We start from the raw sequence: 26,541 nt of genomic DNA on the forward strand, positions 1-26,541 counted from the left end.
GTTGAATTGTTCTTTTGGTTCATGGTTTTCAGTTCTCCGAACATCCTTCGGATTGAATTTACCCCAGACCAATTTATAAGTTTCCTCCTTCCTGCTTTTGCACCAAAACTGAGGAGCCCGTGATGCACGGGGGGGGTGTATAGGCAGAGGGGAGGGGTTAGACTTTTTAAAGTGTAATACTTTGTGTGGCCTCCGGAGGCAGAAGCTATACACCCCAATTGTCTGGGTCTCCCAATAGGAGCTAGAAGAAAAGGAATTTACGGTAAGTAAACAAAATTCCCTTCTTCCGCAGGTACATAGTCCCATGGACACATAGCCTTAGGCCCTGTGCCCACGGGAGAAAATACCTGCGGAAAACCTGGGTATTTTCTAGATTTTCCAAATAAACCTGCAGGTTTACACAAGTACACAGACTCCCCATGTTATCCAATGTGATTTGGGGAGTGCTGTTATGCTGCTGCAAAGAACTGCATGTCAATTATTCATGCGGATTTCCTGGCTTTCTACTATGGAGATATAGGGGGAAATTCGCAGTGCAAACGTACAAATTCCGCACGGAATCCGCAATAATGGATAGCTACGGATTCCGGGGAATTGCTGAAATACCTGCATAAAAATCCACATGTACATTTTCTCGTGGGCACAGGGCCTAAGGTGGGCTTTGCACGCTGCGACATCGGTAACAATGTGTTACCGATGCTGCAGCGATAGTCCCCGCCCCCGTCGCAGCTGCGATATCTTGTGATAGCTGCTGTAGTGAACATTATCGCTACGGCAGCTTCACACGCACTCACCTGCCCTGCGACATCGCTCTGGCCGGCGAACCGCCTCCTTAAGGGGGCGGGTCGTGCGGCATCACAGCGACATCACACGGCCAATAGAAGCAGAGGGGCGGAGATGAGCAGGACGTAAACATCCTGCCCGGTGGACGCAGGTAGATGTTCCTCGCTCCTGCAGCTTCACATGCACTCACCTGCCCTGCGACGTCGCTCTGGCCGGCAAACCACCTCCTTATTAAGGGGGCGGGTCGTGCGGCCAATAGAAGCGGAGGGGCGGAGATGAGCAGGACGTAAACATCCCGCCCGGTGGACGCAGGTAGGAGATGTTCCTCGCTCCTGCAGCTTCTCACACAGCGATGTGCGCTGCCTGCTGGAACGAGGAACAACATCGTACCTGTCGCAGCAGCGGCATTATGGAAACGGCGGACCCTACACCGATCATACGATAACGACGCTTTTGCGCTCGTTAATTGTATTATCTAGGATTTACACACTACGATGTCGAGAGCGACGCAGGAAGTGCGTCACTTTCGACATGACCCCTCCGACATCCCACCTGCGATGTCGTAGTGTGCAAAGTGCCCCTTAGTCTCATTCCAAGTCCTCCAGCTAGGAAACCGTGAGCAATGTCCTGGTGTACTAGGAAATGTCTTATAATGCATAGCTTTCTAGTATATGTAGGAGAACAGTTACACCAAGACCGGTTGTCACTCATTGGGGTCTGACAGTAAAGATGCTCCCCAATTCTCAGAATGAAGCTGCCGCAGTACCTTCACTGACTTATCCTGCACAGCATTGGTACCTGCTGCACAGGGGATCTACAGACATCAGCCAGAAGCATGGATGTGCTGAGAAAATACCAACACTCTATCCCTCCATTTTTTACAGAGGTGAGACCCTCACGGATCATACTGTCAAGTCACATCGTAGCAGCATTAACCCCCAACACCTACATCACATATTGTGCAAAGGTCCATGGCGCTGAGCCGGCTTCACCCACCTCTGACAAGTGATTGACTGCTGCAGTTTAACCACCTCAATGCTGCAGTCAGTGGCGCAATTGTGCCGTCATCTTTGCACTTCCATAGAGTCCAACCTGGGTCTGGGTTTTTATAGGAGATTGCAGTATATACAGTCATATGAAAAAGTTTGGGCACCCCTATTAATGGTAACCTTTTTTCTTTATAACAATTTGGGGTTTTGCTATTTCAGTGTCATATATCTAATAACTGATGGACTGAGTAATATTTCTGGATTGAAATGAGGTTTATTGTACTAACAGAAAATGTGCAATCCGCATTTAAACAAAATTTGACCGGTGCAAAAGTATGGGCACCTCAACATAAAAGTGACATTAATATTTTGTAGATCCTCCTTTTGCAAAAATCACAGCCTCTAGTCTATTACTCAGTCCATCAGTTATTAGATTTATGAAACTGAAATAGCAAAAACCCAAATTGTTATAAAGAAAAAAGGTTAACATTAATAGGGGTGCACAAACTTTTTCATATGACTGTATAATAGAATTCACAAACAATTGGGAGCAAAATGAGGAGTGCGTCTTATAATCCGAATCTACCTTACCAGGGGTGGTGGAGAGGGGGTCACAGGAGGCAGGCGCTATGCTGTGGCCTATGCTGGGACTGGTGCAGTGGGTGGTAAGGCAGGGGGGCATCTTGAAAATGGCGGTGCAGGGTTCAAATAATGGCGCCCGGAGTTAGCGTAAGCCTTGATAGAGCTCTCAGCTCAAGATCTCATCTACGCATGCGCCACCTCCAGCCCATTGATCTCCCAGCAGCGGACTTAAGGAAAATGGCGCCTGGAGGCGGCGCGTGCATAGATGAGATCTATGCCATTTCTTTAAAGCCCACACCGCCAACCGTTTTGGAAATAGCCTACCTCACAGCATCTGGGACACCTGCACCTTCGACCTCCTCCACCACCGCTGCCATCCCCCCAGGTAAGAGACCACCAAATTGTAAGACAGACCCCATCTTCCCCCCCCCCCCCCCCTCCCCCTCTAAATTTGGGATGTGTCTTATAAACCGAAAAATATGGTATTTTTTTTTCACTTATTAATCTGTGAACTTATCTTTAACATTTTTGGTATATAAATGGGTCGGCAAACGTCAATACTACTGTGAAACTACAACTCTCAGCAATCCCTGACAGACCCCGCAGTCCTGCTACAGAGCAGGCTTCCCTTATGGATGGTTTCGGCCTTGTCATTAGAGTATAAAATAATTTGTTGCCCATAGCAACCAATCACATGGCAGATTTCATTTTTGTACAGCAACTTAAATGAAAGCTGCACTGTGATTGGTTGCTATGGGCAACAGTTACTAGAAGACTGTTTACTGTCTTCTAGTAACACATGAGCACCAGGTTCAGTCATTTTGACGCAGCTCTATTATGTTATAAATCTTTCCCCCGCCATGTACATGATATATACTACAAAGTAGAGGAAGGGGGCGGGGCATAGTAACGGTGTCCATGCAGCGGCCATGTTTGGTGCCTTACCTTTGCGTATTTGTAGATACTGACGCAGTTGTCTAGACTGATGTTCTGAGAGCAGACGATCTCGCAGTGCCGTTGCAGGGCCTCCAGCTGGAAATGGCTGGCCGCAGACAGGAGCTGGGAGGGAAACACAATCATGTAAGGTCTAAGGAAAGGAGAAGCAACTCATATCTGCCAACCATTGCACACCCACCCACACATGGGCAAACTGAGGGTCGGTCCGGCACGGTTGGGATACAACAACTACATGTTCACATTTTGGGCTTTCAACTATTGGGGTTAATTATGGGGAACCACGTGAAGAGACACTGATCACTGCAGCCTGGAGGGGCACGTCCAGCCCGGAGGGTGAATGACCCCCCTCTACACCTGCAGACCCTCTGCCCAATTCCTAATACTAAAGAAAAATCTGAACATAGCAGCCAAAGATTGCTCATCAAGTTTTATTTACTGAAACTGAGGCGGCCATTTTGAATAAGACAACAGGAAGTGCAGCCATATTGGTTGTCATGGTAATATAGAAGGTGAAAATACCTCCCATCTATACAGTTTCTTTTGGGCCATACTGGACTGTGAAACAAACCACAAAATAGGCCGGCTTGCCCCGATATGGACGGTTTAAGGTGTCCTTGGAATGAGGATGGAGATGTTAAGGAGGTAGAAATCCATCTCATATCCAGGGCCGACACCAGAACCCGCGGCCCACGGCAGCAGGGGGGACTTATTTTGGCCTGGTTCCAATTTCCGAGATGTGCCAAACATGTATGGAGCAGGCTTGGGAGTTGCCTTATCCCGCCGGCACACGAGTAAGTGCTGCCGACCAACCGGACTCTGATCACAGCAGTTTAGCTGCTTAGATCAGTGATGGCGAACCTATGGCACGCGTGCCAGACTGGGCACGCAGAGCCCTTTTTGCTGGCATGCGCGCTGTCACCACACTGAGCCACTTTGAACTGCTGGTATGATCGCGCCGGCAGCTCAAAGTGGTGTTTAGCAGAGGAGACATGTCTCCTTCCTCTGACACTCCCCCTCTCCTGGGCCGCAGGCCTGTTGCCTAGGAGATGGAGGAGCGTCAGTAGGCTGCACCGGCGTCTTGTGGCCGCGCGGGAACTGAACTGACTGATGTCCCAGCGGCATGGGAGCAGTGCTGGTAGGTGAGTTTTTTATTTTTATTTTTAAAAGCTGTGTGCGGCTGTGCCAATGTGTGGGGGACAGAGCCAGCACGGGGCATACAAACAGCGCACGGGGCAAACATGGCTGCAAGGATGGAAGGAATGTGCAAAGATGGAGGGAAACATGCAAGGATGGGGGGGACTTTGCTACAAGGATGGGGGAAACCTGCAAGGATGGGGGGGGAACTTGGCTGCAAAGATGGGGGAAACATGCAAGGATGGGGGGGAACTTGGCTGCAAGGATGGGGGGGGAACTTGGCTGCAAAGATGGGGGAAACATGCAAGGATGGGGGGGAACTTGGCTGCAAGGATGGGGGGGGGGAACTTGGCTGCAAAGATGGGGGAAACATGCAAGGATGGGGGAGAACTTGGCTGCAAGGATGGGGAGAAACATGCCAGGATGGGGTACATTTAGCAGGATGGGTGGGAAACATGAAAGGATGGGGGGAAACAAGCCAGGATGGGGGTACATGAACATGCCAGGATGAGGAAAAATGCCATGATAGGGAACATTTAGCAGGAAGGGTGACATTTAGCAGGATGGGGGAACATGCCAGGATGGGATACATTTACCAGGAATGGGGTACATTTACCATGATGGGGACAAATATACCAGAATGTGGGAAATATATATCAGGATGGGGGGGACATGTTTACCAGGAAGTGGCACAGGAAGGGGGACAGAACTACACAATGAAGGGGGAGGGGAGCAACTCGCACGTCTTTATGGGATTTCAGGATGTTCAGACTTTGAAATGTAGATGTGGATTACAGGGTGACATCTGATTGCTTTCCAGGCTAAAATCTCTGTCTAATATGCTGCAATTTTTTGGATCAATCCAACTGCTGTGTCTGGAAAGGGCTCAGCTTCAATGTGTGGTAAGCATGCATGAGCGTGATGCCCCCTGCTGAAGAGCAGACTGCAAAGGTAAGGTTACAATCAATTATTTACATAATAGGATTGGTTGGCACTTCGGAAAAAAAAATGGGTTTAGAGCTACAGTTTGGGCACTCAGCCTGTGAAAGGTTCGCCTGACTGGCTTAGATGCTGTGGTGGTCATCATAGACAGCGGCATTTCAGTGGTTGAAAGCGAGGATGCAGACTGAGAAACAATGCCCAAAGGAGACTAATTAAAAAAGAAAAAAAAAAATCTCCTTCTAGCTCTTGGAAGGTCGGGAGGATCAATGAAACGTGAGGCGGGGTCTGCAGGGACGCAGTCACCCACGGGCCCGGAAACACCTGCTGCCGGTTATAGATCTATTTCTATGTTCTCGTAAAAGTGACTTTTATATATTTGTCCAAAACCGTCCAATAATTTAGAATTTTTGTTAATCCAAACCAGATTAGAGTTTTTGTGTTTGTCCCTCACCTCCAGGATAGATGCGGTGGGCACTTGTATGGTCTCCGTGCCCCCATAGTACAAATACTGCATCATCATCTGCGGGGGAGAAAAGCCATCATCAGCACAGATCAGCAAAATGGGAATTTTGGGAGATTTACAAACCCCACAACAAATAAACAGAGTGATAACCGTTTTACTGGCTTGGGGGTGAAGACTTCTACATAGTGCAAAATGTCCCCTTTAAGTAATATTGCAGCAGTAGCGACGCGGTCCGGGATGTCTTCTCCAGATTATACAGGTCTGAGAATGGGACGGTAATGATCGCTACGTTGTCCCTGGGGTTTCTCCATCTGGAAAAAGTGTCTGCTCGATGCAGAATAAGGGCTGATAACTGCGAGATGCCGGAGACCTGCGAATCCCATCAGCAGCAGGAGATGCTCCTTCCGTCCGATGCTCACGTGGATCTCGCTGCTTTCTTAGAATTGGAGCTAATGGCCAAATCTGCCGGCAATAACTAACCTCCCGCTTCTAGTCTATCCTCAGTGACAGCCGCATGGCAGCGACAACACATCCGGCTCTGCTAACGCCATCTCTGTGCACGGCCGTGACCTGATCTGTGCGGACCTCCCCTGGAGCCCCCTTGCTCTACACTACACAGGACTTATGGTTTTATTCCTTGGGATCCATCTACACTTCCATCTCTCTCTGGTCTCATTTTTGGCATGAATACAAAATATTCTTTGTCTACGCACCTGGAATACACTGAATTTTACATCTGTGATCTCAATTGTTGTGATGCACGAGTCCTCCTCATCGCTTGCATTGGTCATCATGTATTTAAATCTGAAAAAATAATAAAACATAAGGATCTGCAAGACATAGATAGGAAGAAAATACACATTTAGGCTTTCCCAGATCATTATGACACCATATCAGGAGCTACCTGCAGCCACCACTAGGGGGAGCTCCCTGCACACAGACGCATACAGCCGAGTGATCTATATGCAGCTAGCTCCCCCTGGTGGTGGTTGTGCACAGTCAGATTTACCTGTTGGAGGCCGTGACCAGGAGGACCTTGTGAGCATAGAACAGCTTCCCTTCTACCAGGAACGTCACATCTGACATGTCCTTGTTATTCAGGAAATGAGGATCTGCAGGAGAAAGGTGTCAGTAAGAGCCTGGTCAGCACTGGATAGCACAGGTGGACACCCGACACAGAAGCTGACCAGACACCAGGAGTGTGGTCCTGGGAAAACATCATTACATTTATCTATTATTTGCTATAGATTTCCAACATATTCTGTAGTGTTGTACAATTTTGAGAAGACAGCTGAGAAAAAAGCAAGAAACCAATCTTCAATATGTTCATTGCCGACTTACCCAGACGTGCGGGAAGGGTCTTCTGCATCTCTGGGATCTGGGGGACTGGGCTGTCTCCATAGCAGTGTGCAAAGATGGAGGCCACCTGCTGTGTAACGGTATCACTCTGCCACATAAAATGAATAGTAGGATTAATCTACATTAAAAGCAAGCAACTGTGTACTACATTACATTATTTATCCTGCTTTTTGCTCCAGAGCTGCACTCACTATGTGCAGAGATTACATTACTGATCCAGTGGTGATCCTGAGTTACTTCCTGTATTATACTCCAGAGCTGCACTCACTATTCTGCTGGTGCAGTCACTGTGTACATACATTACTGATCCTGAGTTACCTCCTGTATTATACTCCAGAGCTGCACTCACTATTCTGCTGGAGCAGTCACTGTGTACATACATTACATTACTGATCCTGAGTTACCTCCTGTATTATACTCCAGAGCTGTACTCACTATTCTGCTGGTGCAGTTACTGTGGACATACATTATATTACTTATCCTGTACTGATCCTGAGTTACCTCCTGTATTATACTCCAGAGCTGCACTCACTATTCTGCTGGTGCATTCACTGTGTACATACATTACATTACTGATCCTGAGTTACCTCCTGTATTATACTCCAGAGCTGTACTCACTATTCTGCTGGTGCAGTCACTGTGGACATACATTACATTACTTATCCTGTACTGATCCTGAGTTACCTCCTGTATTATACTGAAGAGCAGAATAGTGAGTGCAGCTCTGGAGTATAATACAGGATGTGATTCAGGATCAATACAGGATAATGTAATGTATGTACACAGTGACTGCACCAGCAGAATAGTGAGTGCAGCTAAGGAGTATAATACAGGAGGTAACTCAGGATCAGTAAAGTAATGTATGTACACAGTGACTGCACCAGCAGAATAGTGAGTGCAGCTCTGGAGTATAATACAGGATCTATACAAAATAAATATTGCATATCTACTGTAGGTAAATTAATGATTTTTACTTTAGTGGTCTTGAAGATGTTAAAGAGGAGTGACAGCCCCTCGGTGATGAGCTCCTCGTTGTAATCCTCCTCTCTTATGGTGCAGAAGTCCTGTAGTAAATTCTCCATTACAGAGTGGTGTGAATGAGAGAAGGCCGTCCGCAGAGACTCGATCCATACGTGCAGCTTCCATGGCACTCCTAGAATGAATGGAAATAATGATAATGTACAAAAGAACAATGTACGAGTACGCAAGTGTGATGAGTAAAAACTAGGTAGACGGGGGTGGCCCTAATTTAGTTCTACAGGTATTATGGGAGCATCCTATAATAATTTATTTTAATATAATGTAATATAAGGGTCCAAAATGCCGTGATGAGACGTGATGAGGGCACCATTACCCTGAAATAAATGTCCAAATGCCCTTTAAAATTGAAATAAATTATTATAGTGTTCTGCATATCGGGCGCCTCCACCGGGGGGAGCCCTACTGCATACAACGTCTACATTGGATTCAATATACAAGTCCAGTGGTATCCAGTGAGCTCCCCCTAGTGGCTGCTGCAGTTCCCTCACTTACACGTGTGTTTGGACAGGTTGCACCCTCTTTGTTTCTTTGTTTCTTCACATTTTGCCCACTGTACCCCAATTATTTCAGGCCTGTATTAGATACAAGTGTTATTTGTGAGGGACTTACCGAGGCCGTGGAGCTCTATGGTGATATCTAGGTAGCCATGTTCTGCACTATAGTATGTTGCCTCCTGCAGGGCCTTCATTCTGGTCTTACACAACCGGACGGGTCCCTGGTCGAAGCTCCCCATACTGGAGGTGTCACTGTCCACCCCCTCCGCCAAAATCTCTTCAAGGGATAGGACATCACCGCCGCAGAGCTGAGGCTGAGTGAGCAGCTTCCTCAGGACATTCCTAGAAAAGGAGGCCATGATGTTACTACAGACCCCAAGGAACCTTCTGGGGGATCAACGCAAAATCTGCAAAAGGACCACAAGTAGTAGTAGCGGTCATCATTTTTGGGTCCATGCGACTATTTTTTTATTATTTTTCTCTTTATTAAAAAAAATTGTGTAATATATATATTATTATTAATATATATATATATTATATATATATAAAATTTGTTTTTTTTTCTTCTTTTTTTTTTTAAGCCCACTGGCTAGGTTTTATAGGTGGACAATCGAGGCTTACCATGACTACCCATTATGTTACGGGACTGTAGTGGGCTGGGGGGGACAATAAAGGGATTTCTAGACATTTAAATGCCACTGTCAAGATGACAGTGGCATCTAAAAAGTTAAAGAGAATCTATCACCGGGTCAACACTGTCCACTTTCGCTTTTATTTTATTCCCACTTTTTCCCTGAATTTTCTAGTTTTCGTTTTTTTAAAAACCGCAATACGGCTCCAGAGATATGAGCCTTCTTATTTTGGGATATTATGCTCTTTCCAAGGGGGCGTGTCTCACCGCTCCTCAGGGGCGTGTCTTTTGGGTGCTCTGCATAATTCTGTGAGCCACGCCCCCTTGCAAAGACCATCAATGCAGTAAATAAAAAGACTCATATCTCTGGAATCGTATGGCAGATGTAAAGAAAAATAAAAACTGGGATAATCAGGGAATCAATGGGAATAAAATAAGAGCAAAACGGAAGAATTTAGATCTGGTGACACATCCAATTAAACTCCCAGATGCTACCTGCAGTATCACTACTGTGCACTAGATGGCAGTACATCATAAAGTGAACTTTCCTCCTTTCATTCATAACTTTGTCTGTGATTTTCGGAGCCCGGGGCCGGTACAATTATTGAAGAGGATCAGTCTACAGACGGGGGATGGATTTGTTAGATATGTGAAGCATTTCCATAGTAAAAACTCAGTTATTAAAAGGATTTGTTCTTATAGAGAAGAATATTGGGGCAGATTAAAGAACATTTTCTAAAAACCCACTATCCTCGTTTCCCATAGCAACCAAATCTGAGCTCAGCCGCCATTTTTCCAACAGTGGATGAAATAAAAGCCGCGCTGTGATTGGTTGCTGTAGGCAACAGTGTTATTATTCCTAACAGTCTAATCAATCCCTTCCAACTGTCTGTTGTCCCTAGCAACCAATCACCGTGCAGCTTTGACTTTTTCAGAGCGGTTTAAAAAAATGAAAGCCGAGCTGTGATTTGTCCCTAGCAACCAATCACAGAGCAGCTTTGACTTCAGAGCGGTTTGAAAAATGAAAGCGGAGCTCTGATTTGTCCGTAGCAACCAATCACAGCGCAGCTTTCACTTTTTCAGAGCGGTTTGAAAAATGAAAGCTGAGCTCTGATTTGTCCATAGCAACGAATCACAGAGCAGCTTTGACTTCTTCAGCGTGGTTTGAAAAATGAAAGCTGAGCTCTGATTTGTCCATAGCAACCAATCACAGTGCAGCTTTGACTTCTTCAGCGCGGTTTGAAAAATGAAAGCTGAGCTCTGATTTGTCCATAGCAACCAATCACAGTGCAGCTTTCACTTTTTCAGGACGGTTTGAAAAATGAAAGCTGAGCTCTGATTTGTCCGTAGCAACCAATCACAGCGCAGCTTTCACTTTTTCAGAGCGGTTTGAAAAATGAAAGCTGAGCTCTGATTTGTCCATAGCAACGAATCACAGAGCAGCTTTGACTTCTTCAGCGTGGTTTGAAAAATGAAAGCTGAGCTCTGATTTGTCCATAGCAACCAATCACAATGCAGCTTTGACTTCTTCAGCGCGGTTTGAAAAATGAAAGCTGAGCTCTGATTTGTCCATAGCAACCAATCACAGTGCAGCTTTCACTTTTTCAGGACGGTTTGAAAAATGAAAGCTGAGCTCTGATTTGTCCGTAGCAACCAATCACAGCGCAAGCTTTCACTTTTTCAGAGCGGTTTGAAAAATGAAAGCTGAGCTCTGATTTGTCCATAACAACCAATCACAGTGCAGCTTTCACTTTTTCAGAGCGGTTTGAAAAATGAAAGCTGAGCTTTGATTTGTCCGTAGCAACCAATCACAGCGCAGCTTTCACTTTTTCAGAGCGGTTTGAAAAATGAAAGCTGAGCTCTGATTTGTCCATAGCAACGAATCACAGTGCAGCTTTCACTTTTTCACAGCGGTTTGAAAAATGAAAGCTGAGCTCTGATTTGTCCGTAGCAACCAATCTCAGCGCAGCTTTCACTTTTTCAGAGCGGTTTGAAAAATGAAAGCTGAGCTCTGATTTGTCCATAGCAACGAATCACAGTGCAGCTTTCACTTTTTCAGAGTGGTTTGAAAAATGAAAGCGGAGCTGTGATTGGTTGCTATGCACAAGGCAGTTTTGATGGAGGAGGAGGCCCATAGCTTTGGCTTTCACCTGTGCCCGTGGGCGGCTGAATGGCTGAAGCAGTTCATGTCTTCGTGCAGTGATGAGGACACCCGGCCGGCCTCCAGCATGTTCAGTAGAGGGTCAGCTCCTCGGTCTAAAAGCAAACTGACCAGTTCGTAGTTACCTGGAGAAGAAGATGCCATTGATCAGCGGTCACAAGACAATCACTGTCACATATACTATGCAAAACTGGATCCATGACCACAATGGACAATGGCAGCCAAGACAGAAGAGCCACGTGCCCTTTTTGGTCCTGCCACCCTTCCATCCAATTTGTCATGTAGAAGGCTTCTTCTCACCCCTCTATCGGGTGTAACCATGGTTACATATCACTGTGCAGGGTACCTGCCGCAGACGCCAGCTGTAAGGGGGTTTCTGCGTAGTTGTCTTCACTGCTGTCCACGGCTGAACCCTCCACATGAGCGCCGGCGTCCAGGAGCAGCTGCAGAGAAGAGACAAAGATCGTATCATGGTGATATATCGGAGCTCTGATATCACCTTCACGGTTCCCTCTGACTGCAAATAGCTTGTACAACTTACCTGCACTACGGAGATGTGACTATGGAGGATGGCGAAGGTCAAGGCGGTCCAGTGACGAGAGTCGGGGTGAACGGAGGGGTGACGAGGCGAAATGCTGGGAACCTGCAAGAACAATACGAGTTTGACTAGAATGTGACAAATCCCAGGTGTGAATGGAGCGGTACTGAGCATGTGCGACCACCACTCCTATAGACAGTGAATAGAGCGGTACTGAGCATGTGCGAACAACACTCCTATAGACTGTGAATGGAGAGGTAGTGAGCGTGTGCGACCACCACTCCTATAGATGGTGAATGGAGCAGTAGTGAGTGTGTACGACCACCACTCCTATAGACTGTGAATGGAGAGGTAGTGAGCGTGTGCGACCACCACTCCTATAGATGGTGAATGGAGAGGTAGTGAGTGTGTACGACCACCACTCCTATAGACGGTGAATGGAGAGGTAGTGAGCGTGTGCGACCACCACTCCTATAGACGGTGAATGGAGCAATAGTGAGTGTGTACGACCACCACTCCTATAGACTGTGAATGGAGCGGGAGTGAGCGTGTGCGACCACCACTCCTATAGACGGTGAATGGAGCGATAGTGAGCGTGTGCGACCACCACTCCTATAGATGATGAATGGAGCGATAGTGAGCGTGTGCGACCACCACTCCTATAAATAATGAATGGAGCAGTAGTGAGTGTGTACGACCACCACTCCTATAGACTGTGAATGGAGCGGGAGTGAGCGTGTGCGACCACCACTCCTATAGACGGTGAATGGAGCGATAGTGAGCGTGTGCGACCACCACTCCTATAGATGATGAATGGAGCGATAGTGAGCGTGTGCGACCACCACTCCTATAAATAATGAATGGAGCAGTAGTGAGTGTGTACGACCACCACTCCTATAGACTGTGAATGGAGCGGGAGTGAGCGTGTGCGACCACCACTCCTATAGACGGTGAATGGAGCGATAGTGAGCGTGTGCGTCCACCACTCCTATAGACGGTGAATGGAGCGATAGTGAGCGTGTGCGTCCACCATTCCTATAGACGGTGAATGGAGCGATAGTGAGCGTGTGCGACCACCACTCCTATAGACAGTGAATGGAGCGGTAGTGAGCGTGTGCGTCCACCACTCCTATAGACGGTGAATGGAGCGATAGTGAGCGTGTGCGTCCACCATTCCTATAGACGGTGAATGGAGCGATAGTGAGCGTGTGCGACCACCACTCCTATAGACGGTGAATGGAGCGGTGTCAGCACCTGCTTTCTACCACTCTATGCACAGAGATTTGGAGGCCTCGTATTTCTGAGCAGCGGATGTCCCTGTGGTCGGACCCCTGCTATCATACGTTCATCTTCCATCCTGTGGATAGTGATATATTTATGGGGATTCCCACATTTTAATATACACGATGCCCAACCTAATCCCAGAAGCAGAACCCACCGAGGTCTAAGACGAACCTCACTTATATGTAAAGTGTTGGGAAACTCGGGCTTGGTTCAGCCACAAGAGCCACAGCTCGGCTTCTCCTGAGCCGGCGGCTCCTCACAAGTCGTCCTGGCTCCACTTAAAGGAACATGAATTGAAGGGGTTGGGATTCGGGATGAGGCGTCTACAATGTTGTGTTTGGCCTCCAGAACGCAGCGGAGCCTTAATTACATTACAAGTCGTTACATGAGATGAGAAGGAATTCAGGAATGATTCTGGAGGAGCTGGGAAGACGGCATTATTATCTGTCTGTCCGTCTCATGTCCATCAACCTTTATGACCTATGCACTTAGAGGAGAAGGGAAGGAAAACAAGGGTCCAATGATGTCTGTCCAGCGGTCCCAGTGATGGAGAGGTGTGCATGCATTTAGGTGGCCATCTCTTCTAAAGTCTAGGAAGTCTAGCTCAGCCATCTCCATAACTCCCGTAGACCTTGGTGGACAGGACCACAGTCACGTGGTTACTAAAGGGGATCAAAGTGGAGTCTGGATTTCAGAGAAGGGCTGGGGGGGACCCATTTTTTTTTTTTTTTGCATGTCTATCCATCATTCCTAATCTGCCCTGGGAAACCCCTATTAGCAGAATAGTGTGAATATAAGGTCCAGTAACAGATCCTTCTCTTACAGCGACATCCAGTTCCGCTCCAGCCTCGATCAGCATCTGCACCATGGCCTCATCTCCGGCAGCGCAGGCGTACATCAGCGGCGTCAGACCCTGGAAAAGCACAGACAACGTCAGTGCAATGGACTCTTACATTGTGTTACATACAGCTTTACCCCTCTTCAGATGGAGTGGAACTACAAGTCCCTGCAATCCCAGCAGAAAAATTGTATATGTTCTGTTTAAACTACAAATCACATAGAACTAAAAATATGTAAGCAGAGCTGCAGTGTAAAGCATGAGCAAGAAACTTGTACTCTCTATGAAATTGCAATTTGCCAGTCCTCTATTATTCCGCCTGGAAATTGAAAAGTGGGTGTTATCAACAGGGGCCATGTCCATTAACAACCCTACTGTGTCAGCTCTGATTGGACAGGGTCAGACCCAATCCAGAAGGCAGACAACTAACACCCATTTTTCATGTCATTCATACATTTCCAGGAGGAATAACAGATGGAAGTGCACAATGCTGGGTTTATAAAACAGATTCTGCAAAATTGATATGTTATGGGGAATATTACTAAACTAGACGTATCAGGAGAGCGCTGTGAAGAAAACTTAAAAGGAGACTGATGCAGTAGTTGTTCACCTGGTCATCCATAGTGTTAATGCCTTCGGGCCCCAATGCTCGCACTGCCTGGGGAATAAGGTCGGTGCGCCCACAGTTCAGCATTCGGAAGCCCAAATCCTGCTGGAAACAGTCAGTGGCGGCTGCGGCATCCAGACGTCTGAGGGAGCTGACACAGCATTCAGGCCTGTGAGTGGGGAAAAAAGGGAAAAGGTCTCAACCCCCGATAGAAGCCAGGAGGTGGAATATTCTAAGGGAAAGGGGTCTCAACCCCCGATAGAAGCCAGGAGGTGGAATATTTTAAGGGAAAAGGGTCTCAACAACCAATAGAAGCCAGGAGGTGGAATATTCTAAGGGAAAGGGGTCTCAACCCCCGATAGAAGCCAGGAGGTGGAATATTCAAAGGAAAAAGGGTCTCAACCCTCGATACAAGCCAGGAGGTGGAATATTCTAAGGGAAAGGGGTCTCAACCCCCGATAGAAGCCGGGAGGTGGAATATTGTAAGAGAAAAGCGTCTAAACCGCCGATAGAAATCAGGAGGTGGAATATTCTAAGGAAAAAGGGTCTTAACCCTCGATACAAGCCAGGAGGTGGAATATTCTAAGGGAAAGGGGTCTCAACCCCAGATAGAAGCCAGGTGGTGGAATATTCTACGGGAAAGGGGTCTCAACCCCCGATAGAAGCCAGGAGGTGGAATATTCAAAGGAAAAAGGGTCTCAACAACCGATAGAAGCCAGGAGGTGGAATATTCTAAGGGAAAGGGGTCTCAACCCCCGATAGAAGCAAGGTGGTGGAATATTCTAAGGGAAAGGGGTCTCAACTCCCGATAGAAGCCAGGAGGTGGAATATTCTAAGAGAAAAGCGTCTCAACCCCCGATAGAAATCAGGAGGTGGAATATTCTAAGGGAAAAGGGTCTTAACCCTCGATGCAAGCCAGGAGGTGGAATATTCTAAGGGAAAAGGGTCTCAACCTCCAATAGAAGCCAGGTGGTGGAATATTCTAAGGGAAAAGGTCTCAACCCCCGATAGAAGCCAGGAGGTGGAATATTCTAAGGGAAAAGGGTCTCAACCCCTTATAGAAGCCAGGAGGTGGAATATTCTAAGGTAAAAGGGTATCAACCCCTGATAGAAGTCAGGAGATGGAATATTCTAAGGGAAAAGGGTCTCAACCCTCGATACAAGCCAGGAGGTGAAATATTCTAAGGGAAAAGGTCTCAACCCCCGATAGAAGCCAGGAGGTGGAATATTCTAAATGAGGCCCAAAGTGTACAAGGAGGAAGACTCGGTATAAGGACCAAAGGGTATCACACCCCAGATAAATCCGTATCAAGGGGATGTTGGCACACATGGCAGTACCGGCCAAACATCTCTGGACTCCTACTTGTGACTATGACTCCCACCATGTTAGAAGCCCAACGTCAAACAACGCTCTGTGCTGCAGCGCCATCCATTCCGTGCAATTAAACAGAATCTGTGATTGTTTCGTTGGCGGCTTATTCTGATAAGGATCAGACATTGCAGACGATGGCGCTGGGACTTACTTCAGCTGTCGTGGTTCACAGTCCAGTCCCGGGAGGAGTAATCTCGCTGTCTGTCTGATGTCATCGGCGTCCACGGTCAGACTACGGCGATGCTCCGCATATGTGATAGCCACGCGCATCCACTCCATCAGCGGTGGCAACAAGATGAACGGCCTGAAAAACAGCAGCATGTAAGCAAAGGTGGGACGAGTCTGGCTGGACACGTAGATCCGAGGGTATCCGGCGCCTATAGGGCCAAGAAAGGGGTTTCCTTAACACTAGAAGTCCCAGAGAGGGGTCATTTAACATTTCCACCTTTGGAACCCAGAGACGGATCAAATGACCTGAAGGATTTTAGCTAACATCCTATAATCACCGTCTTTTGTTCTGTAATTAAGGCCATTACTGTCGCACCACAGGAGGGTGTTGTTTTCCAACCTCCTGTGGTGCGACAGTAATGACCTTAATTACAGTTTGGATTAAGGGTCATTTGACCTGCTTTCGGGACTTCAGGGGGGAGCTTGAAATTTCTGGGACTTCTAGTGTTAAACTATTGGATGCACAAAAAGATGGGGCCCCTGTGCAAGAACAATATATGGGCCCTTTGCAGCCCAAGAGCTCATAATAATGCACAATTCTCCCCACTTTGGAGGTGATAATGGGCCCCTTTACCCTATGGGGCCCTTGTCCGGCTGCACCAATGATAAGTCCGCCCTTGATTGGATGCAATTCTAGCAAACCAGTATTAGAGTGATTTAGAATTTGCTTAAAGCAAGCAGAGATCTTGCAAATCGTACAAACAGACAGTGATACAATGTTACAAGATGCAGAATACGCCGCCTCTTCACCCCCCGGGGCAATACGTGGCGTTTAATCTCAGGGGTCCGGTATCGGCTTCTGGAGAATGTCAGGGATTCCTTATACCAGCTCATAAACGTGCAGACAGACCCCGCTGATGCCACAGATCTGCCCCCAGCGCTGTGGAGAAGCCGCTGCTAACAGCAGAACACGTTTTTTAGATTTGCGTTGCAGGCCCCGGTGGGTTTGCACAGGGCGGCCCCCTGCGGACCGCCCGCTCGCGCGCCCCTATTGGCATATGTCTTAAAGAGACGGCGGCGGTTATTGCTGAGCTTTAATGGCTCTGCGGTCGTGTAACTTAACGACCTCCCTCTCTCCGGGAGGAATTCCAGGGACACTTCAAATGCAAATTTACAGATGAAATTTATGTCTAGAAATTCCAAGTAAAAGTTTTCTGAGCAAATCTGGAGAATAAAAAAAAAGAAAAAAAAAAAAGAATTCCCAGAAAAAAAAACTCTCTCAGGATGATTTCCTTTTCTAAAATATTCTATTAAACGGGCAAATTTGGGTAAAATCCAACAAAACGGCTTTAATAAATGATATATAGAAGGTGACGTATTTCTGAGGGAACTACGGCCGGCCTAGGGGCACTGTGCAGTCACCATAGTCACCGGCCCTAGGGGCACTGTGCAGCCACTATAGTCACCGGCCCTAGGGGCACTGTGCAGTCACCATAGTCACCGGCCCTAGGGGCACTGTGCAGTCACCATAGTCACCGGCCCTAGGGGCACTGTGCAGTCACCATAGTCACCGGCCCTAGGGGCACTGTGCAGTCACTATAGTCACCGGCCTCAGGGGCACTGTGCAGTCACCATAGTCACCGGTCCTAGGGGCACTGTGCAGTCACCATAGTCACCGGCCCTAGGGGCACTGTGCAGTCACTATAGTCACCGGCCCTAGGGGCACTGTGCAGTCACCATAGTCCCCGGAACTGGGGGAACTGTGCAGTCACCATAGTCACCGGCCCTAGGGGCACTGTGCAGTCACCATAGTCACCGGCCCAAGGGGCACTGGGCAGTCACCATAGTCACCGGCCCAAGGGGCACTGTGCAGTCACCACAGTCACCGGTCCTAGGGGCACTGGGCAGTCACCATAGTCACCGGCCCTAGGGGCACTGTGCAGTCACCATAGTCCCCGGAACTGGGGGAACTGTGCAGTCACCATAGTCACCGGCCCTAGGGGCACTGTGCAGTCACCATAGTCACCGGCCCAAGGGGCACTGGGCAGTCACCATAGTCACCGGCCCAAGGGGCACTGGGCAGTCACCACAGTCACCGGTCCTAGGGGCACTGTGCAATCACCATAGTCCCCGGAACTGGGGGAACTGTGCAGTCACCATAGTCACCGGCCCTAGGGGCACTGGGCAGTCACCATAGTCACCGGCCCTAGGGGCACTGTGCAGTCACCATAGTCACCGGCCCTAGGGGCACTGTGCAGTCACCATAGTCACCGGTCCTAGGGGCACTGTGCAGTCACCATAGTCCCCGGAACTGGGGGCACTGTGCAGTCACCATAGTCACCGGAACTGGGGGCACTGGGCAGTCACCATAGTGACCGTCCCTAGGGGCACTGTGCAGTCACCATAGTCACCGGCCCTAGGGGCACTGTGCAGTCACCATAGTCACCGGCACTGGGGGCACTGTGCAGTCACTATAGTCCCCGGAACTGGGGGCACTGTGCAGTCACCATAATCACCGGCCCTAGGGGCACTGGGCAGTCACCATAGTCACCAGCCCTAGGGGCACTGGGCAGTCACCATAGTCACCGGCACTGGGGACACTGTGCAGTCACTAGCAGTCACTACAATCACCGGCCCTAGGGGCACTGGGCAGTCACCATAGTCACCGGCACTGGGGGCACTGTGCAGTCACTACAATCACCGGCCCTAGGGGCACTGGGCAGTCACCATAGTCACCGGCACTGGGGGCACTGTGCAGTCACTACAATCACCGGCCCTAGGGGCACTGGGCAGTCACCATAGTCACCGGCACTGGGGACACTGTGCAGTCACTACAATCACCGGCACTGGGGGCACTGTGCAGTCACTACAATCACCCGCACTGGGGGCACTGTGCAGTCACTACAATCACCGGCACTGGGGGCACTGTGCAGTCACTACAATCACCGGCACTGGGGACACTGTGCAGTCACTACAATCACCCGCACTGGGGGCACTGTGCAGTCACTACAATCACCCGCACTGGGGGCACTGTGCCGCTCGTCACCATAGTTTGCACTGCAGGGATTTTATTGCTTAGCCTGGTAACAGAGGATAGCACCGTAGCCTATTCTAGCAGTACATTGACTGTGGTTGGCAGTGACAGGACAGTGCCAACTTGAGAGGTCACTATAGGTTATGCCAGTAGCACTTTGCATTGCAGTATGGTTAATTTGAGTAATTAGGCTGGTATTGAGGGCACTATGCTTAACTTTGGGGCATTGTACCTGGCAATAAGGACACTGACTAAAAATGAAGTTTGCACTGAAGGAAGTCTGGGGCACTACTCTGCAGACAATGGACGGCACTGGGATGGATTCTGGTGGTTGGTACTGTTCTGGTGCACCATGAATGGAACCATAATCCCTGTAGTTGGCGCTGGGAGTATTATAATGTAAAGTTGTAAAATGGAAAGATGAGAGAGACGGAGCAGAGTGAAGATTTATTAGGGTGCCAATGCAAAATATACAGCAGTGCCCCCTCTACTGTCACATGTGATGTATACCCATGTGTGGTAGATGCACGAGGCTCAGTGGTTAGTATTGTATATTGGCTCAGTGGTTAGCACTGCAGTCTTGTCGTGGCTCAGTGGTTAGTATTCTATATTGGCTCAGTGGCTAGCACTGCAGTCTTGTGGTGGCTCAGTGGCTAGCACTGCAGTCTTGTGGTGGCTCAGTGGTTAGCACTCCAGTCTTGTGGTGGCTCAGTGGTTAGCACTGCAGTCTTGTGGTGGCTCAGTGGTTAGCACTGCAGTCTTGTGGTGGCTCAGTGGCTAGCACTGCAGTCTTGTGGTGGCTCAGTGGTTAGCACTGCAGCCTTGCAGCGCTGGGGTCCTGGGTTCAAATCCCACCAAGGACACCATCTGCACGGAGTTTGTATGTTCTCCCCGTGTTTGCGTGGGTTTCCTCCGGGTTCTCCGGTTTCCTCCCATACTACAAAGACATTCTGATAGGGAATTTAGATTGTGAGCCCCAATGGGGACAGAGTTGCTGATGTATGTAAAGTGCTATGGAATTAATAGCGCTATATAAATGAATAAATATTATTATCATATGCATAGTGTAACCCCCCGATACAGTTTGTTTGCAGCCCCTATCTTTGGTGCTGCTCAGCAGACATCAGTGCCCGCAGGGGCTTCTTACCTCTCGTTGTGCAGAGACATTCTGGGTGGGTCCAGGTTTGGATTTTCCATGGATTCCATCTGAGAGCAGCGCAGGAAATAGTAGAGCGTGTGCAGGGAGTCCGGAGACCAGGTGATGTGTTGCTGGGGATGGCGACTTTGCCGTGCAGGGCTCATGCCAGCTCTCGGGGTGTTCAGACATTGCATATGATGCATGGCGCGGGAAACAAGGTCACCTGAGGACGCAACGCAAGGAAACGTTGGTGCAAGAAATTACTGTAATCCCAAATGTCAATAATATACGTGATGCATTCCCAGATCCGGGCAGAGGGTAATCTCTACTATGTGCTGCATTCTACTGAAAAGCTTTGCTCCATTACATGTTCTAGATCTGTGCTTGCTTTCAGTGAATGGGAACATTCATATTTATATTCAAAAGCTGAAAAACCTTTCCTGATCACGTCCATTAGATACTGATTTATGTCTCATGCTAAAGATATGGGGCAAGGATCATCGCTGGCAGCCAGAATGCAACCACGATACGGAGCGAGGATTAGAAATTGCTTTTAATGAGTGCACAATGGTCACAGTTTTACATGTAAATAGCAGTAATAGCAGTGTTACTGATAAACCCTGCAGCCATTATCAATTTCATTGGCAGTAAAATCAAATGTTAGCTTAGCTTTCTGTCCCCTGGTCGCAGCCCCCTCTGCCCATTCTCAGCTATACTGTAACGGGTTGTGTATCCACTAGACATTAGCGTGGCTTCCTGTCCCCTGGTCGCAGCCCCCTCTGCCCAATCCCGGCTACACTGTAACGGGTTGTGTATCCACTAGACATTAGCGTGGCTTTCTGTCCCCTGGTCGCAGTCCCCTCTGCCCATTCTCAGCTATACTGTAACGGGTTGTGTATCCACTAGACATTAGCGTGGCTTCCTGTCCCCTGGTCGCAGCCCCCTCTGCCCAATCCCGGCTACACTGTAACGGGTTGTGTATCCACTAGACATTAGAGTAGCTTTCTGTCCCCTGGTCGCAGCCCCCTCTGCCCAATCCCGGCTACACTGTAACGGGTTGTGTATCCACTAGACATTAGCGTGGCTTTCTGTCCCCTGGTCGCAGCCCCCTCTGCCCAATCCCGGCTACACTGTAATGGGTTGTGTATCCACTAGACATTAGAGTAGCTTTCTGTCCCCTGGTCGCAGCCCCCTCTGCCCAATCCCGTCTACACTGTAACGGGTTGTGTATCCACTAGACATTAGCGTGGCTTTCTGTCTCCTGGTCGCAGCCCCCTCTGCCCAATCCCGGCTACACTGTAACGGGTTGTGTATCCACTAGACATTAGCGTGGCTTTCTGTCCCCTGGTTGCAGCCCCCTCTGCCCATTCTTGGCTATACTGTAACGGGTTGTTTATCCACTAGACATTAGCGTGGCTTTCTGTCCCCTGGTCGCAGCCCCATCTGCCCCTTCTCGGCTACACCATAATGGGATGTGTATCCACTAGACATTAGCGTGGCTTTCTGTCCCCTGGTCGCAGCCCCATCTGCCCCTTCTCGGCTACACCATAATGGGATGTGTATACACTAGACATTAGCGTGGCTTTCTGTCTCCTGGTCACAGCCCCCTCTGCCCATTCTTGGCTATGCTGTAACGGGTTGTGTATCCACTAGACATTAGCGTGGCTTTCTGTCTCCTGGTCACAGCCCCCTCTGCCCATTCTTGGCTACACTGTAACAGGTTGTGTATCCACTAGACATTAGCGTGGCTTCCTGTCCCCTGGTCGCAGCCCCCTCTGCCCAATCCCGGCTACACTGTAACGGGTTGTGTATCCACTAGACATTAGAGTAGCTTTCTGTCCCCTGGTCGCAGCCCCCTCTGCCCAATCCCGGCTACACTGTAGCGGGTTGTGTATCCACTAGACATTAGCGTGGCTTTCTGTCCCCTGGTCGCAGCCCCCTCTGCCCAATCCCGGCTACACTGTAACGGGTTGTGTATCCACTAGACATTAGAGTAGCTTTCTGTCCCCTGGTCGCAGCTCCCTCTGCCCAATACCGGCTACACTGTAACGGGTTGTGTATCCACTAGACATTAGCGTGGCTTTCTGTCCCCTGGTCGCAGCCCCATCTGCCCCTTCTCGGCTACACCATAATGGGATGTGTATACACTAGACATTAGCGTGGCTTTCTGTCCCCTGGTCGCAGCCCCATCTGCCCCTTCTCGGCTACACCATAATGGGATGTGTATACACTAGACATTAGCGTGGCTTTCTGTCTCCTGGTCACAGCCCCCTCTGCCCATTCTTGGCTATACTGTAACGGGTTGTGTATCCACTAGACATTAGCGTGGCTTTCTGTCTCCTGGTCACAGCCCCCTCTGCCCATTCTTGGCTACACTGTAATGGGTTGTGTATCCACTAGACATTAGCGTGGTTTTCTGTCCCCTGGTCACAGCCCCCTCTGCCCATTCTCGGCTACACTGTAACGGGTTGTGTATCCACTAGACATTAGCGTGGCTTCCTGTCCCCTGGTCGCAGCCCCCTCTGCCCATTCATGGCTATACTGTTAGGGGTTGTGTATCCACTAGACATTAGCGTGGCTTTTTGTCCTCTGGTCACAGCCCCCTCTGCCCATTCTCGGCTATACTGTAACGGGTTGTGTATCCACTAGACATGATCAGGATAGCTTTTTAGCCTCTGAGGGTGAACAATGCCACCTTTCACTGACAGCAAGCAGAGATCTTGAAATTGATGACTTTTCATAATATAATAAATTACATGTGAGCTCATTAACATTTCACGCTAGGGACAAAGCTGGTCATACACACAATCCAATGAAACTATTCAATTCAGCAGGAGTGGCCAATCTTCATATGTATGGAGATATCCTGATGTCAGATTCTAGGTGGGCGAAGGATGGGGCAGTTGGATTTTAACATGCCCCATCCATAATGTTCTCAGGTGAGATAAGCGGCTGCTAGAGAAGCCAGGCAGCTGCCTACATCCCCTGTCCCAGGTATTCACATACAGTACAACCAGTGGGATAACGATTGCCCCAGCCTCCGGCCATTGTACACGACTTACTCAGCTCCGAGATGCTCCCAACACAGGTGGCGAGCAGCGACTGCTCCAAAGTGCGTAGTTCAAGGTGCGTGAATGCATCGGTGGCGTCATCTCGCTCTAAGGAATTGTCTTTATACGGACTGAAGTATGGCGGAAGGGACAGGACCCCTAAGGAGAAAGCGACAGCGTTAGCCCCTTTAGTGGCGATTGGGGGGGGGTTAAGTAGCTCGATAACAGAAAAACACAAACAAATATACTAAAAAAACGAATATTGGACCTGAACATATTACCCAGCAATTCCGAAAAGTATGATTGTGAAAACAGAAAAAAAAAAAATCATCTTTTGTTTCTACCTTCATGAAACACAAACAAAGGGATACAGCAGCCTCTGTAGGCGCCAAGACATATGCAAACAGAATATATAAGATTTAAATCTTATTAATATATAAAATGTCATATAGTCTATGTTTGCATATGTCTTGGCGCCTACAGAGGATGCTATATCCATTTGTTTGTGTTTTAGTAGTTCGCACCTGTTCACACTTGCTATGTTTGGAGATGCAGTTTTTTTGTTTTTGTTTCTATCTACTAGTTATATCTGTGGTCATTAAAAGGATATTCTGGTTAAATGTTTTCTAACACCTATCCACAAGCTAGAGGATAGCTTCTGCACTGGTGGGAAGGTCAGAACGTTGGAGGGGCGTCACGGTGGCTCAGTGGTTAGCACTACAGTCTTGTGGTGGCTCAGTGGTTAGCACTGCAGTCTTGTGGTGGCTCAGTGGTTAGCACTGCAGCCTTGTGGTGGCTCAGTGGTTAGCACTGCAGTCTTGCAGCGCTGGGGTCCTGGGTTCGAAACCCACCAAGGACAACAGCTGCAAGGAGTTTGTATGTTCTCCCCGTGTTTGCGTGGGTTTCCTCTGGGTTCTCCGGTTTCCTCCCACACTCCAAAGACATACAGATAGGGACTCTAGATTGTGAGCCCCAATGGGGACAGCGTTCCTGATGTATGTGAAGCGCTGTGGAACATGTTAGCGCTATATAAAAAAAAAAAGAAGAAGAAGAGCCCAATGATGACCAGGAATGGGTCCCTTTTATGCCAAACAGAAGTGCACATGCTCATACTCTGCCCCGTTCCTTCCTACCAGAGACCACCCAATACAGAGCTCCGGCAGTACCATGGAGAATTAACAGAGCGGCGGTCGGGTATACAAACTTCAGCTTCTTTCTAACGAGGATAAAAGTTCCCCATTCTGCCAATCAGAGGATTAAAGTAGTTGGATCCCCATAGATCTGGACGTCGTCATCTATCCTTTGAATAGGTGATGGCATCCTCCAACTGGAATACCCCTTTAAGGTCAGAGTGGTCACCAACGTACCAAAGGGTTCCCCACTCGGAGTAAATCACCGTTTCTGCATTAATAGAAAATGGGCCCTTAGAATTATAACTTCCAGTGGGCCCCAGGATCCCTGTCCAACACTGGCTGCCACCCAGCTCTCCGAGACTTCCGATCCCCTCAGTGATCCCCTAGAATTGCCCACTCTTCTGGAAAGTCGGAATAAGGAAAAACCTCCCAATTCTGGAAGAGTCATCAGTAGTGATGAGCGATTGTGCTTCGTGCTTTGTTAGGCTAGGTTCACACTTCCGTTGTTTTGCATCCTTGAGGAATTACACCATGCTGCAAAATATATTGCAGGAATCCTTTTTTTCCCCATAGACTTCTATTAACGATGGATTGCGACGGATGGCCCTGTGTTGCATCCGCTGCGTGATGGATCAGTCGTTTAGTGACTGACCGTCAGGCGGGAGCAACGCTGAATGTATTGAGTAACGTTTTTTGGAGCGGCAAAAAAACGGACTCCGTAGGTGTCCGTCGCCATCCGTCAAGAGCTATAATGGATGTCTATGGTGCTGGATTCCATCATGCTCTACTGATCATGCCCAGCATGTTTGGCACACCCATTGGGCTGTCCCAAACACAAACGGATCACGACGGATCCGCCAAAAAACGGACACACAACGGATGTAATGGACGCGGCGGATCAGTTTTTTCACAGGATTCCGATCACAGGAATATATATCCGTTGCGTCAGTTGACATCTAAAAAACGACGGATCCGTCTTTGCGTCGCAACGAGGGACCTGACGGAAGCAAAACAACGGAAGTGTGAACATAGCCTTACTCAATCAAGCCTTGGGCATCTGAGCTTGAAAATGCTGGAGTTTCCCATTGACTTCCATTATACTCAGTACTCGAGCCGCGTCGGAGCAATCCGGTGCTCAATCGAGTAACGAGCACTCCGGTCTATCACTAGTCATCACGTAACACAGACCCCATAAACCTGCATGAAATCTCCCAGAAAACAGCGATTCTGGAAGACTCAGGGGTGAAGAGAAGGAAAGATCGTACAGGGTGGAGCCTTCAGAAAATGACTGCACTTATGGCTGAAAACACAGGGACACTTGGCAAAATCTTAGCAAGTAAATTATCCCCTCAACTTTATTGCTTCCAAATTAGGCAGATTTTCCATTCAGGTCCGAGGAAGATGAATGATGTGGGAAGCCATACTGGTGGTCGGCCAGCTTTAATGCAAGAAACTATAAATTTGGGTTTATATAGAAAGATTTCTGAATGAATGTAGGGACGGCTCAGTGGTTAGCACTATATGGTGGCTCAGTGGTTAGTACTGCACTCTTGTGGTGGCTCAGTGGTTAGCACTGCAGTCTTGCGGTGGCTCAGTGGTTAGCACTGCAGTCTTGCGGTGGCTCAGTGGTTAGCACTGCAGCCTTGCGGTGGCTCAGTGGTTAGCACTGCAGCCTTGCGGTGGCTCAGTGGTTAGCACTGCAGTCTTGCGGTGGCTCAGTGGTTAGCACTGCAGTCTTGCGGTGGCTCAGTGGTTATCACTGCAGTCTTGCGGTGGCTCAGTGGTTAGCACTGCAGTCTTGCGGTGGCTCAGTGGTTAGCACTGCAGTCTTGCGGTGGCTCAG

General features: G+C 48.6%; 1 protein-coding gene across 1 annotated transcript in view; it reads right to left on the reverse strand.

The window, feature by feature from the left end:
• Positions 1-26,541, reverse strand: part of ABTB2 (ankyrin repeat and BTB domain containing 2) — a 134,289-nt gene that overhangs the window by 6,713 nt on the left and 101,035 nt on the right. The window contains exons 2-16 of the mRNA XM_075326840.1: positions 23,578-23,724; positions 20,525-20,738; positions 16,327-16,479; positions 14,807-14,972; positions 14,182-14,271; positions 12,078-12,179; positions 11,883-11,979; positions 11,526-11,661; positions 8,860-9,086; positions 8,184-8,362; positions 7,192-7,297; positions 6,860-6,962; positions 6,564-6,654; positions 5,839-5,907; positions 3,300-3,413 (exon numbers count right to left, since the gene is read on the reverse strand). Of these exons, the coding sequence (XP_075182955.1) occupies positions 3,300-3,413; positions 5,839-5,907; positions 6,564-6,654; positions 6,860-6,962; positions 7,192-7,297; positions 8,184-8,362; positions 8,860-9,086; positions 11,526-11,661; positions 11,883-11,979; positions 12,078-12,179; positions 14,182-14,271; positions 14,807-14,972; positions 16,327-16,479; positions 20,525-20,738; positions 23,578-23,724 (1,994 nt within the window). The remainder of the gene's footprint in view (positions 1-3,299; positions 3,414-5,838; positions 5,908-6,563; positions 6,655-6,859; positions 6,963-7,191; positions 7,298-8,183; positions 8,363-8,859; positions 9,087-11,525; positions 11,662-11,882; positions 11,980-12,077; positions 12,180-14,181; positions 14,272-14,806; positions 14,973-16,326; positions 16,480-20,524; positions 20,739-23,577; positions 23,725-26,541) is intronic.

This window comes from Anomaloglossus baeobatrachus, chromosome 10, assembly GCF_048569485.1.
Source record: "Anomaloglossus baeobatrachus isolate aAnoBae1 chromosome 10, aAnoBae1.hap1, whole genome shotgun sequence".
Classification (NCBI taxonomy): Eukaryota; Metazoa; Chordata; class Amphibia; order Anura; family Aromobatidae; genus Anomaloglossus; species Anomaloglossus baeobatrachus.